At 48.7% G+C, this 13,734-nt stretch overlaps 1 protein-coding gene across 1 annotated transcript; it reads left to right on the top strand.

Moving 5' to 3' along the window:
- The first annotated feature begins 2,844 nt into the window (after nt 1-2,844).
- On the top strand, nt 2,845-13,022 carry CRABP1 (cellular retinoic acid binding protein 1). Its single transcript, XM_001362819.4, has 5 exons — nt 2,845-2,926; nt 3,589-3,687; nt 3,920-4,098; nt 6,503-6,616; nt 12,665-13,022. The coding sequence occupies exons 1-5, from the start codon at nt 2,860-2,862 to the stop codon at nt 12,713-12,715; spliced, it is 510 nt and encodes a 169-aa protein (XP_001362856.2). The 5' UTR covers nt 2,845-2,859; the 3' UTR covers nt 12,716-13,022.
- The last annotated feature ends 712 nt before the right edge of the window (nt 13,023-13,734 follow it).

Here is a 13,734-nt window from a genome sequence, read left to right as displayed (position 1 = left end):
TCAGCCACACCAAAGATGGAATGTTCTAAACTCTGGACAAAGTCTTACCATAATGTGATGACCATAAGAGGGAGGTGGCAAGGTGTGGGGGTTAGAGGACCAGCCTGGGGGTGAGGCATTCCTGGGTTCCCACCCTGCCTCTGGCCTTTCTCAAATGCCTTCCTTTCACCTAGCAGCTTCTCCAGTTCTGGGGTTCTCCACCTCTCTTGGGGTTCTGGATCTTTCTAGCACTCTGGGGTAGCCTTTCTCAGAATCTTGTTTTTAAATGCAAAAAATAAAAAGAATAACAAAGAAAAGCCATTAGGCGAGACCTTTTCCCTATTGAAAAAGTTTTTAAAAATCAAACTTCACAGACCTCCCCAGACAAAGAATGAGGGAGTCTCCACACCTTTTTTTTTTACCTTCCCTCTGATTCTAAGGCAGAAGAGTGGTAAAGGCTAGGAGATGGGGGTTAAGTGACTTGCCCAGGGTCATACAGCTAGAAAGTGTCTGAGGTCACATTTGAACCCAGGACTTCCCCTCCTTAGGCTTGGGGCTCTATCTACTGAGACACCCAATTGCCTCCACTTATTCTGAGTCTCTTCATTGCCTCTTTGCCTCTAGTCTCTCCCCAATTCATCCTTCATACATTTGTAAAAATAATCTTCCAATACAGAGAACCAATCCTTAAAATCGTCCAGCCTCCTTCTTATTAGAGGGAATCCTTTACTTCCCAAGACAGGCTATTCCACTTTTCCCCCTCCTTTTATTATTATTATTATTATTATTATTATTGTTGTTGTTGTTGTTGTTGTTGTTACATTTAGAAACAATAACTGATGCTTAGGACGATTCCCTTCCATTGAACTGAAGGCTGCTTCTCTGTTATCATCACTCACAGCTCCTCTGAGACTTACAAAAAGCCAATCCTTCTTCTGTATGACAGGGCACACTCTCCAGCTCCAGAATCTACCATGGCTCCCTATTGCTTCTAGAATTAGTCTAGCATCGATAAACCCCCAACAAACTAGCTCAGACCTCCCTTTCCAGCCTTCTTTCCTGGTCTCTCTCTCTCAGCCAAATGGACCTGACTGGCTTGCGAATGAATGTGTTTCCTGCTGCCTTCATTGGGACGATCCTGCCTCCCGACACCTGCAGAGTGTCCTCCCTCCTCATCTGGCCTCATCCTCTTCTGCAACTGGCAGCCTGGCCCTGAATTGTTGGTACTTTCCTCCGGAAGGCTTCATGGAGCTCCCCCCCCCCCCCATCTCTTCCTCATCCACCTTGTGTCCTACTTACGTGTGGTGCTTTATTTCCTCCCCTTCCCCCCCACCCCCACCCCATCCCCAGCGAGGCAGAGAAATGGATCGAGCATTGAGCCTGGAGAAGGAAGAATTAAGTTCAAAAGCAGCCTCGGCCTCGTCCTAGCTGTGTGACCCTAGGCAAGTCACTTAAGGTCAATTTCCTCAACAGTAAAAGGGGGAATGATGACAGCAGCGACCTCCCACGGGGCTGTCCTGAGCATCAAATAAGCCAGTGCTTAACATCTAGGTGTCGGTATTAAAAACAATAATAAATAAATGGCAAAGGATCGTTCCTTTCTCTCCCCTACCTCGGTGAACCCTTGGGCCAGTGAGGGCGGGATCTAGTTTTTTCTTCTTCTTTGTATCTCTGGCCCCTGGCCCCGAGGCTTGCACCGCTACCAGCCGCTAAATGTTTGCAGAAACGAATTCTCAGCCTTAAAGGCTAACATCAAGCAATCATTATTGCATCATTTTAAAAATTAATGCAAACACCCGAGGAAGAAGGAATGAATGATTTGCATTCTCACTAAAGTGTAAGTGAATGCTAGGAGAGCTCTGCGTGGAGGGAAAAGGAAGCGAATTGCGTTGGTCCACGTTCCAAATGCAATTAGAGGTTGGTGCCGCTCACACGAAGACGAAGACTTTTTGCAACACTAGGAAGGAAGGAAGGAAGGAAGGAAGGAAGGAAGGAAGGAAGGAAGGAAGGAAGGAAGGAAGAGGAAGGAAGGAAGGAAGGAAGGAAGGAAGGAAGGAAGGAAGGAAGGAAGGAAGGAAGGAAGGAAGGAAGGAAGGAAGGAAGGAAGGAAGGAAGGAAGGAAGAAAGAAAGAAAGAAAGAAAGAAAGAAAGAAAGAAGAAAGAAAGAAAGAAAGAAAGAAAGAAAGAAAGAAAGAAAGAAGAAAGAAAGAAAGAAAGAAAGAAAGAAAGAAAGAAAGAAAGAAAGAAAGAAAGAAAGAAAGAAAAGAGCCTCTGCATCCCGGTCTGGTAATGCCCTCCCCTCCTAACGTTCCCCAGCCATTGCAGTGATGAAGGTTTGCAACAGTGTGGATATTTCAGGAGAAAATTGTGGCGGGGAAGATTGCTGGCTCCGAGTGCAACCGGTGCAATAGCGAGACCGGGGAGTACTAGGGGAGCCCACCCCCACCCTCGGGTAGCTCTTGGAGCAAACAGAGTACCGGGAGACTTTGCCTCCGTGCTGCCTCCCGGGCCTCGCGGGCATCACTGGCTAGTGCTCCGGGGACGAACCGAACGGGCTCTGCTGGGCTCGAGGTGGGTGCTGGCGCCCCCCAGGCAAGGCCCGTGTGCAGGAGAGAGCGGCCACCCTTGGGGGAAGGGAATCCCGTGGGGAGACTGTGGGACTGCGGAAGTGCCTGCACGCCAGCTGGGGCGAGTCTCTGCCTCCCTGTACAGGAGCGGCAATAGGAGCAAGAGCGTAGCTCTGAAGCCCCACAGGACTATTCGTGCCTTCCCCATCTCCCAGTGACACTTCGGTGAGGACTCAGGATTCTGCGAGTCTAGAGCCCTAGGCTCAGGGGCTCCAAGCTGTGAGGGGCCCCACCCCCCAAGGGCTGGGCGCCAATGCCCACAGCCAGCTCCCACCCATGGGCCAGGGCTCCGGGTTGCTGGGGGAGGGAGGCCAAGCTCTGTGAGTCCTTGCGAGGACCCCATGACCCTCTGGTGATTTCCGAGGGAGGAGTGGGAGGCGGTGCCGTAGGAGCCGCCCTCTTTTCGGGGATCCCGGCCCTGCTCGGTTTTGGGGGGCCGGCCCTTGGGTTAACGGGGCTTGAAGTACATCGCGCTCTGGTCAGTAATCCCCGAAAGGTCGCCCCCTCCCCCACCCGCTGACTCCTGGCTTCAAGTGGAGGGAGGAGGAGGAGGCACGTATACTGGTGGTGGGCTGCCGGGAGGCTGATTCCTCACACACCACCCCATGCCCCAGTTAGAGCCGGGCAGAGGAGCGCCCCTCCCCTTTTTTGGGAGCGGGGCAGGGAGGGGCGGGAGGCATGGCAGCATCTTTGAGTTAGAGCTGGGAGAGATCCTAGTGGGCATCAGCACCAACTCCCTCCTCTTGCAGTCAGAGAAACTGAGGCACTGAGCGCTTCGGGACTTGGCCAGGGTCACGCAGCTCGCGAGTGCCCCCGCCCTGCGGGAGAGAGGGGGCGGGGCGGGCGGCAGCTTAGTGGGGGGTAGGGGGCGGGGGCAGGGGCGGGCGGGGGGTGGGGGCGCTCAGCTAATGACTCAGGCGCTGGGCAGGGCCGGGAGCAGTCCCGCATTTCGCTCACTGCGAGCGCTTCCTCTCTCCGATAGTGCCCCGGACTCTCACCCAGCTCGACACCATGCCCAACTTCGCTGGCACCTGGAAGATGCGCAGCAGCGAGAATTTCGACGAGCTCCTCAAAGCTCTGGGTAAGCCGGACCCGGCTGGGGAGTGGGTGGGTATCCCCTTCACCCCGGGCGGGAGCGCAGGGCCTGGAGAGGGGTTCGGGGGCAGCGCCCCACCCAGGGGTAGCCCCGTGTGGCCCGGACCGCCCTTTCGCTCCCGGGCTCTGTGCCAGTGATAACGGGGCTGCTGCCCCCCTTCTCCGGCTGCCACACTGAGCGGAGCCCTGTCCTCCTCCTCCTTGCCCTCCCCGGCCAGGTGTGAATGCCATGCTGAGGAAGGTGGCCGTGGCCGCAGCCTCCAAGCCGCACGTGGAGATCCGCCAGGACGGGGACCGGTTCTACATCAAGACGGCCACTACCGTGCGCACCACCGAGATCAACTTCAAGGTCGGAGAGGGCTTCGATGAGGAGACGGTGGATGGGCGCAAGTGCCGGGTAAGGAGGACCTGGGGGTGGCAGCTCCGGGCTGGAGAGCGAGCGCCTCGCCCAGCCTTCCCTTTGACAAGCGAGAATAATCCCAAGACTCGCCCAGGGGCAGGCACGCAGCGTGAGGCGCTGAGCCAGGGCTCGGATGCCTCGTGCCCCAGGTCTGCCCCCAGGGCTCCGGCTTCTGCTCGCGGGGACCGAAGTCCTTCCCGTGCTCTTTAGCGGACTCTGGCAGCCTGAGCCTTCCTTCCCCGAAATCTCCACAGTTTAGGGAAAAGGAGGGTCCCCCCCCCACTTCGGCCGTCGGATTGTGTAAAGCCTTTGTGTCCTTTCCCCCTATTCGTCCAGTCACCTGTAAAAGGGACGAACCCTCCGCGTCCTTCCTTCCGAAGCGGGCTGGAAAGCCGTCTTCTTCCCCCGAACGAACTTCGTCCCTGAAATGGGGCGCTCGGGGAGGCATCCTTTTTTTGGAGCGGAGTTCAACTTTTCAACGTCTTTCTCCGGCAGACTCCCGAGCGGCCGGGCTTCCACAGCTTGATTAGGCTGTTTCTGCTCACAGGTGTAAATGATGGCTCTGCCTATCCCCCTCCCTCCCCATCCCCCTTGTGGGCCTAGGAATGTGTTAGAGGAATGCTTTTGGATCCAGTTACAGTCAGCCAGGGGTGGACGGACCACTGAGGACATTTCCCGGCCGCGTTCCAAATGCCCCACATCTAGGCATTGGTTTAAGCATCCCCCTCCCCTTCTAAAGTGGGCGGCTCGGCTTTAGCTTAACCCCCCAATACAGGAAATAAAAATTCCTGGGCCACCCTCCCGTCTGTCTTCGGAAAGTCGGTGAAATTGCATTTGGCCCTGCCTCCCTCGGCCTGGGGAAGGGAGCATTGCTTCTGCCGCCTGATGAAAGCCTTCAAGGGAGGGCAGATGGAAAAGCAATCGGCGCACTCCCCGGGATTGCAGGTTGATAAAACAGGCTCCCTCCCCTTAAAAAAAAATGTATTTTATGGTGCCATTTTTAAAAGAAAATAGAAGCAAACTTCCAGAGAGGGCAAAATGCTTTCTTTTTCCTCTGAGGGATGTCCCAGGGCTTGCACCCAAAGCCCTGGATGCTGATAAACATCTCCACTCAGGGTTAAGTATTTGCAAGCCACCCCCAAAATAATGTTCCCGGCTGCGAGGTTCCAGGCTGCCCTGGTTCAGCCATTGTTCCACAGAGAGCAGTTTGGTCAAGTTGGGACAAAAGCCATAAAAGGGACAGAGAATCTGCCTGATTTGGGATCCAGATCCCCTTAGCTAGAGGCAGACAGATAGAGGAGGAAAGCGAAAAGGCTGGTTTGACCCCCTCCAATTTGGGGAGCCTGGAAGAGGGGAGACCCGTTTTGATGTCAAAGTTTCCCAGGGCGCACAGTCTGGAGAGCTGGTCTTTCTTTATTCCACTCCCCTCCCACCTCCAATCCTGCCTAATGAATGTCTCCCATGTGTTAGTTATAAAGAGATTATGTGTACATTCATTACTGTTTTCCCCATCCCCTCCCTCCCCTCCACTCCATCCCCAAAGCCCAGCTGTTCCCCTGCTTTGTAGAATAATCATGGAACACTGGGGAAGCGTCCTCTGCACCCGGCTTCCTAGGGCACTAGAGAAAGCATCCCCTTTCCCTGCCCGGGCCCCCAGGACCGTTTCTGCCTTTAAATGGATTTCGTCCTAGGCTAGAACATTTCTGGCAAGTAGCAGCCATGGATTCCTCCTCCCAGCATCTTTGGTACCCAGGATGGAATCCCTGTGTCTTTCTGGCTCTCAGATGCCAGAAAGGGCTTTGCTTAGCCCCCAGGGAGCAAAGAGGAGCAGACATACTAAAAATGAGTTTCAGCAAAGTAAAATATTTCAGGTATCCCCAAAAATAAAAAATAAAAAAGGAGCCACCATATGTTAAGGGGTAGTTTGAGGAGGGTAAGGCCTGGAGTGTGTTGACTCTTGGGTTATGAGCACATAAAACACTGTCGAGTCCCTTCCAGCTTGGGCAGGCTTTGATGCTCATGCATTGGCGTTAATTAAGCCTCTCCATGCCTTAAAGAATGGCTGTCTTAATGTATTAAAAAACAAAACAAAACGCGGCCTTCTCTAATTTGGATTTCAAGACACAAATTGTGCCTGAGGACTTGGGATTTCTCTCCATCCATCCATCTCTCTGCTGTAAGTGTGTTTATGCCCACACAAGCCACTTAACCAGCCGCAGGAAGCGTCCTTAATTTTGGTTTTGTACTGTTGTGTTGATGCATCTTTTTGGCCCCCCGCTATTGATCATGTGCCGTTAATCCCCAGCAGCAATTACTCTCGGGAGCCCTCTCATTGTTGGCCCTGCCTTACGCTGCCAACGCCAAGTATAATTAATGGGACTAATGGTTTTTTTGCCTGCAGAGTTTGCCCACTTGGGAGAATGAAAATAAAATCTACTGCACACAAACTCTGGTGGAGGGCGATGGCCCGAAGACTTATTGGACCCGGGAGCTGGCCAATGATGAGCTGATTTTGGTGAGGCCCCTTTTATGCCCCAAAGCCGGGCATTTCCCTGTTTTCATTGCCAAGGCACCTAAACTGGCATCTTCTTCCCTCCTGCTGCTTGGGCATTCCTCTTTTTGCCTCTATCATTACCACCTTTTTGTCCCCCATCTCTCTTGCTGTCTCCCCCATTTGTCTCTCTCTTTTTTCCCCTCTCTTTCTTTTTCCCTCCCAACTTCTGTATGCTTCCCTCTTCTTCTCCCCATCTGGCCCTTTTCTCTCTTTTCCTTTCCCCCTCTCTGTCTCCCTCCCTTTATTCCTGTCTTTCTCTCTCTTACACTCCCTCTCTTTTTCTCATTCTCCCTTCTCTCTCCTTCTTCCCCTTTCTGTTTGTGTCCTTCCTCTCTCTCCCTCTTCTTCCCACTCTCTCTCTCCCCCTCCATCCCTCCCCTCTCTTTGTCTCTCTCTGTCTTTTTCCTTCTCTGTCTCTCTTTCCCTCTTCTCTCTCCATCTTTCTCTGCCTTTCTCCCTCCCTACCCCTCTCTTTGTCTCTGTCTCTCTTTCTCCCTTTCTCTCCTTCTGTCTGTCTGTCTCCTCTTTCTCTTTCCTTCTCTCTCCTTTTCTCCTTTCCTTTCCTTCTTTATCTCTGTCTCTCTCTTCTCTATTTCCTCTCTCCTTCTCTTAACTTCTCTCTTTCCATTTCTCCTTTCTTCCTCTTTGTCTCTGTCTCTTTTCCCCTTTCTCTCCATCTGCCTCTCTCCCTCTCCTTCCCTTTCCTTCTCTCTCCTTTTATCCTTCCCCCCCTCTCGTTATCTGTCTGTCTTTTTTCCCTTTCTCTCCTTCTCTGTCTCTCTCCCTCTCTTTATCTTTCCTTCTCTCTCCCTTCCTCCTTTCCTCCCCCTTTCTTTGTTTCTATCTCTCTTCTCCCCTCTCCCTCTCTCTCTGTCTCTTAATCTCCGTATCTCTATCTGTCTCTTTCCCTCTCTTTCTACCACTTTCTTTTTCTCGCCCCTTATACTTTCTCTTTCTCCTGTTTCTATACATCGCTCCTGACCCCAGAGAGGGTTGGATCGAGCTGTAAGTCCCTTGAAGAGTGGCCCTGCTAGATCCTATATAAACTTAATCATTTGCTTAGAGCATCCAAAAGGCCTTCAGCAGATGGAGAATGGGAGAGAATTACAGACCACACTGGCTCCTTCTGTGAAGTCCAGGAGTTCATTCTGCAGATAATAATATTAATAATGACCTTGAATTCTGGGGCATGTTCAGCATTTAGGAAGCACTTTGCTCCCAACATCCCTCAGAGGTGGGTAGTGCCAGCACTGTATCTCCTTTGGACAGGAGGGAGCTGACACTCAGAGGTGATATGATCTTGACAGGCCCCCCCCCATCCCCAGATGAAGTGTTAGACCTGGCTCTAGAGAGTATTTGGGTCCCTGAACCCCAAGTCTAGCATTCTGTCTATTATCCCACTGCTGGTACTTTGGGAGAGATAAGACCAAGAAGAGGTGAAACTAGCCTGTCCCTCTTCACTCTCTTGGACTGAGGGGTCCAAGAAGAATAGCCTGACCAGGAGGTTGGGCCAGATGGCCGAAGGTCCCTGCCAGCTCTGGACCTTGTGCTGATTTGGACTGGCCTTCACCCTAGAGGGAATCATCTTTGTCCTTTTCTTACTAGTGACTGCCATCCCACTTTCCCAATTATTTCTTACCAGGAATAACTAGAAGTCACCTTGCATTAGGGCGATTGGTGCTTCCAAGGAAGCAGCTTCTGGCTTTGCTTCCATCTTGGCCATACGGGATGAACACCAATTACACGTCCTTCTCCTTCAGTCTTCCCCATCTCAAAAGCCAGAGAGGACCCCATCATTCTCTCTTCCCATCCTTCAGAGGCAGATGGCGAAGAAGTAACTGAACTCGTGGCCTCACTGCTAATGGGGGAGCCAACCGGGATTTGAATGCCGTATTCATAATTCCAAGCCCAGGGTTCTTAATACTGCCCAATAGAATTCATCCAGAGGATAGGCAGGCACTGTGCCATCTTCCAGGGATACAAAGATAAAAAATCACCTCTGCCTGAGGCTCAGCTTCCAGTGTTTGGCACGTAGTAGCCATGGAATAAGATGTTGGTTCTCTGATTGATTCTATAGAACAACTCATGACGGAGGCAGCAGAGATATTCTAAAGCTTGTAATGGATGGGAGCTCTGATTATTTTAGCATTTTGGCCAGGCCTCCCAAGAGCAAATGAAGGCTAGATTGGGATGGCAGGGAACTAATGCCAGGCCAAAATGAATAAGAGAATGATTCTGGACAAAACCAAGCCCAAGTATTTAAGGATCTCCCCCATCAAACAAGGCTGTTCTTGTCCTTAAGGTACATGGATAGAATTTGAGGTCTGCTTGGAAGGTCCCCCAGGCCACCTCCACCACCCAAAGTAGTGTCTAGAATGACATCTTTACTCCCTTTGGCTGTACTTCAATGTAGGTCTCAAAGGGAGCGTCAACAGTCCTTCGAACCATTTGGAATCTAAAATTTGGTATCTCAAAGCAATGAGTTGGAGCCATTAATAAAACTATAAAAATGAGGAACAACCTCCTTAGCTAAAAGTGAGCAGGTTGGATTGGGTGACCCCTAATGTCCATTCTATAATATGCTAAATAGACTTCATTTCATTGACTTGAATAAGGCTTCCCCAATGGACCAGTTAATCATTTAAATGATGCCATGAAAGTTAATCGGTCCACATGCATTTATTAAACACCCACTCTGTGCCGGGTACTGTACCACCTAGCTCCCTATAGAAATTATTTATGTAATATATATCCTATAGAAATTATATATACATATATATCCTATAGGAATATATATATATGTCCTAAAGAAATATATATATATCCAGGATAAACTGGAGAAAGCACCAGTGATAAAGTTGGGATGTCTGCCAACAGGCTGGGAACTTTCCTTGAGAAACTGAGTATATCAGCAAAAGGCATTGACACAATTGTCACATGCAGATATTTACAAATGGCAGATAGACCTATAAGACATCTAGTGGGGAATGAGGGCTCTTGGGTAATGTCATAAAACCTCAGGGTCAGACCACATCAAAGAACTGGAGATATTTCCTGTCCAGTAGAAATGGGATTAGTGCATGTTCTGTTTGACCCAACAGACAGAATTAGGACCACTAGGTAGAAATGAGGAGCAGTCATGTTTTGATTTAATTATAGAATAGGACTGGCTTTTTATTTTTATTTATTTTTAACTTTAAAAAAAATTTAGGTTCCAAATGCTCTCCCACCTTCCCTCCTCTCCCCTTTCCCCGAGGCGGTAAGCCATCTGATATAGATTTTACATGTTCAATCATGTAAAACATTTTCCCATGATAGTCATTTTATGGAAGAGATCAATAAAGGCTTTTTAACTCTTAAAGAACCACTCAAAAGTGGTAGGGAATGAGTTGCTCATTTCTGTAGGTGTTTAAGGCTCAACTCAATCATCAAGGATATTAGAGAAGAGACTCGTGTTTTGAGTAAAGGTTGGACTATTTAGGAGGAGTCAGGAAGATTCAAGTTCAGATCCTACCTCAGACACTAGCTCTGTGATCCCTGAGCAAGTTGCTGACTTGGTCTTTCTGGGTCTTGCTTCTTCATCTGTAAAATGGGACTGCAGATAGCACCTGCCTTTCAGGGGTGCTGTGAGCCTTGAATGAGGCAGCCTACGTGCCTTAAAATGCTAATTTATGTAAGCCTTCAGCTTCTTTTGGGTTCTGGCCACTAGTGTTGCTTTGCTGGACTTGGCGCCATCTTCTTTTGCCTCTTCCCTTGTACTCACAAAATGGCACTGCCACTTGGAACAAGCTTTCTTTATTAGATTAAGGACAGTGGCCTTGGAGGAGTTTGATTAGTAACTTATGGATTTGCACCATATTTTTTAAAAATGGAGTCTGAAGTCTCCTGGGGCATTTTCTTCCAACTCTGTGTATTCCTTCCCATGTTTCAGCTGCAGGATATTTGAGACCTCATCAGGCTTAGGAAAACCGCTCTGTAAATAATAGTTATCTTTGGGATTAGATAAGCCATCTTGGGATCATAGGATTATAGATCTAAACCTGGTAGGGACCTTGGAAGTCATGGAGTCCAACTCTTTCTTTTTACAGATAGGGAAACTGAGGTTCATTGGTTTGGCCAGAGCCACACAAGTTCTGAATGCCATGATTTATAAGTTAGTATCTCTTGGATGATTTCAGGGACCTGAAATTCTAGTATCAGAGCTAAAGGCTAGACTGGTGAGTGGATGGAGAAATGGATAGTTAACAGACAGAATTTAAATGTTTGCTCTGTGTCAGGCTCTGTACTGAGTCCTGGGGGAAATAAATATGAGGTCTTAATGAATTTGAATGATAAATCCCACATGTATTTAAACTCATACTCTTCTAAATCATCATTATTTAAATGTGGCCATTGGTTTCAGCCCAATGGAAATCTGGGATGAATCAACAAAATTCATTCTTTGCCATGATCCAGACCTGGTTATCCAAGCAAACACCCCAGATCCTCAGGTTCTCATCCTAATTGTGGAATAGGAGTTTTGGGTGGCTGGAAAGTGCAGCAGGGTTAGAGTATTAGGGATGAAAAGAGGAGGAGTAGGAGAGTCTAGGAAGTGAGGCTTCTTGGGACCTTGTATACTTTCCCTGTTCCCCAGCTTAGCCCACCTTCAGGCCGTTTTAGGTTCAGGGACCTCTTTCCATTTGCTCTGCTCTTTTCAAAGCATTTGGCAGTGAGTACAAATATGGATTGGCCATTTAAAATCCCTTCGGTTATACCAGGCTCTATAATTTTCTTTTTTTTTTTTTTAACTCTTGCTTTCTAGCCTAATAACAGCTCTGGGACAGAAGGGCGAGGGCTAGACAAAAAGGAGGTTAAATGATCTGCCCAGAGTCGAACAGGTAGGAAGGATCTAAGATCAGATTTGAACCCAGGTTCTCCCAGCGTCAGACCTGGCACTCTATTCACTGTACCACTTCATTGTTCTGGGCTTTATAATTTTCAAAGGACTTTCACATATCTCTTAGATTCTTAGAAATGGAAAGGATGCTAGAAGTCAGCCTTAGTCTATTATCAACCTTTTTTAAGGAACAGGAAGGAAAACTGAGGCCCAGAATTTAAGGCTAAGTGACCCAACTAGGAATCAAATTCCTAGTTAACGACCAAATTGGGACTTGGACATGGCGTGCGGACCCAATCCAAGCCATTCCTGACTCCAAACCCAATGTTCTTTATATCCCATCAAGACCACCTGGTAGGATCATCAGATTAGTCATCTAAGTAGAAGGGTCCTTAGAGATCATCTAGCCCAACTCTCTTGTTATAAATGGGGAAACTGAGGCCAAGATGGGTTCAAATGAAGGGATATAGGTAATATGCAATTCTTGTGCTCCCCCAACTGTTGTCACATCCTGAATGCAAAGATACAGCTCAGTTTCTACCCCTAATTAAGTTAGTAAGTGCTTCCTGAAGAGAAAATCCAATTATTGTTATTCTAAAACCATGTCTGAAGAAGCATAGAGTTGGGGTTACTTTATTTGCACCAGATTTTCCAAGCAGACATGGCTTTAGAATAATAATAATTGGATTTTGTAGCTCATCCAGGCTTCTTAGCCATACCCTGGGAGGCTTCTTCTCTTTCTCCCCTCTCAATTGTTCCCCAGATCTCATGCTGAGGTTATGAGATGTTGGAGGGATCTGCTAGCAAGGACAGAGTGCAGGGGAAGTGGAAGAGACCTCTCTGCCCACCACAGTAGGGAACAAAGTGGGGACCTCTTCACAAAGGCCAGCTCCTCTCTCTTAAAGCCCTAGCGGTTAGAATTTGTGCCCTCCAGGAATGAAAGAGAAACAGAAGGGTTCTGTCTTGTTATCAAGGGCTCCGTCTCCCCCTGTGCCCTTTGCGTGAGAACCCAAGAAACATGACTGCCAGGCAGACAGGCTTCCAAACAGGGACACAAACAGTATCATTTGCAAAGGGTGGGGGGAGTCTCATTTCTGCACTGATTTCATGTTTCTCATCCTTTTCTGCTGCAGACTTTTGGTGCTGATGATGTCGTGTGCACGAGAATCTACGTCAGGGAATAAAAAGATGTTGTGGTCTGGTCCTGGGAATGGGGAGGGGGGAGTAGGATGAAGGCATGTGCACCCATACTTTGTGAGGGGCTAACTCCTTGGGGGACCCGGGACCAGCTCTTCCTGAAGCAGCCTTGAATGTGAAACCGACTTCAGACGAGAAGCCCCGCCAGCCCATGTTAGGTGTATTCTTTGGTTTCGTTTCCCTTGCCGAAAGCAGTCGTGTTTTCTCCTCTGAGACATCATTCTTCTCCTGTATTTGCCATTTCGTATCTTGGAATTTGTATGGTTTCATTACTCATTAAATTTGTTGGGCAGATTTCAAGTTTCCTTCCTTTATTCCTGGCCATCCCTTTAATTCACTTTCACGCATCCATCACTCGTTCATTCCACATGAAAGTGTCAAGCATGGACAAGATGGCGCTAGGGATACAGAGAGAAGCACCAAGTACTTCTTTGAGGATCTGAGCATTGGATGCTGGGAATTCAGAGAGGAAAAACTCCCTGTCCTTAAGGATGACCCTAAATTAAGCAACTAGCATTTATTAAACACTTCCTGTATGGCAAATGCTTGGAATGCCAAAAAGGGGCAATTGTTCCTGCTGAGGGTGAGGGGGTTCCATTCTAAGGGAGATATATTAGTCGATTTGCAAACATTAAATGCTTACTATGTACCAGGAACTGTGTTAAGTGCCAATGATGCAAAGACAAAAGCACAGACTCTGCCCTTGAGGAACTCACATTCTCATGCACAGAGCAGTTAAGTGCACACGAGATATATACATGTAAATGTTTTGGGAAGTAGTGTGAGAGCATAAGTATTTAATAATTCCCTTAATCTCTCTGGGCCTCAGTTTCTTCACCTGTAAAATGAGACCAGGGGGATCAAATGATCTCTTGGGTCCCTTCCAAGTCTCTCTCTCTCTCTCTCTCTCTCTCTCTCTCTCTCTCTCTCTCTCTCTCTCTCTCTCTCTCTCTCTCTCTCTTTCTCTCTCTCTCTCTCTCTCTCTCTCTCTCTCTCTCTCTCTCTC

This window comes from Monodelphis domestica, chromosome 1, assembly GCF_027887165.1.
Source record: "Monodelphis domestica isolate mMonDom1 chromosome 1, mMonDom1.pri, whole genome shotgun sequence".
Lineage (NCBI taxonomy): Eukaryota > Metazoa > Chordata > Mammalia > Didelphimorphia > Didelphidae > Monodelphis > Monodelphis domestica.
Note: the sequence above shows the minus strand (reverse complement) of the source record. Positions and strands in the feature narration are given on the sequence as shown.

Bases quoted from the DNA above. Each gene is read 5' to 3' on its own strand.
- CRABP1 (XM_001362819.4), top strand. From the start codon at position 2,860: ATGCCCACAGCCAGCTCCCACCCATGGGCCAGGGCTCCGGGTTGCTGG. The intron at 3,688-3,919 runs GTAAGCCGGACC...CTCCCCGGCCAG, and splicing joins CGAGCTCCTCAAAGCTCTGG to GTGTGAATGCCATGCTGAGG. The intron at 6,617-12,664 runs GTGAGGCCCCTT...TTTCTGCTGCAG, and splicing joins CCAATGATGAGCTGATTTTG to ACTTTTGGTGCTGATGATGT.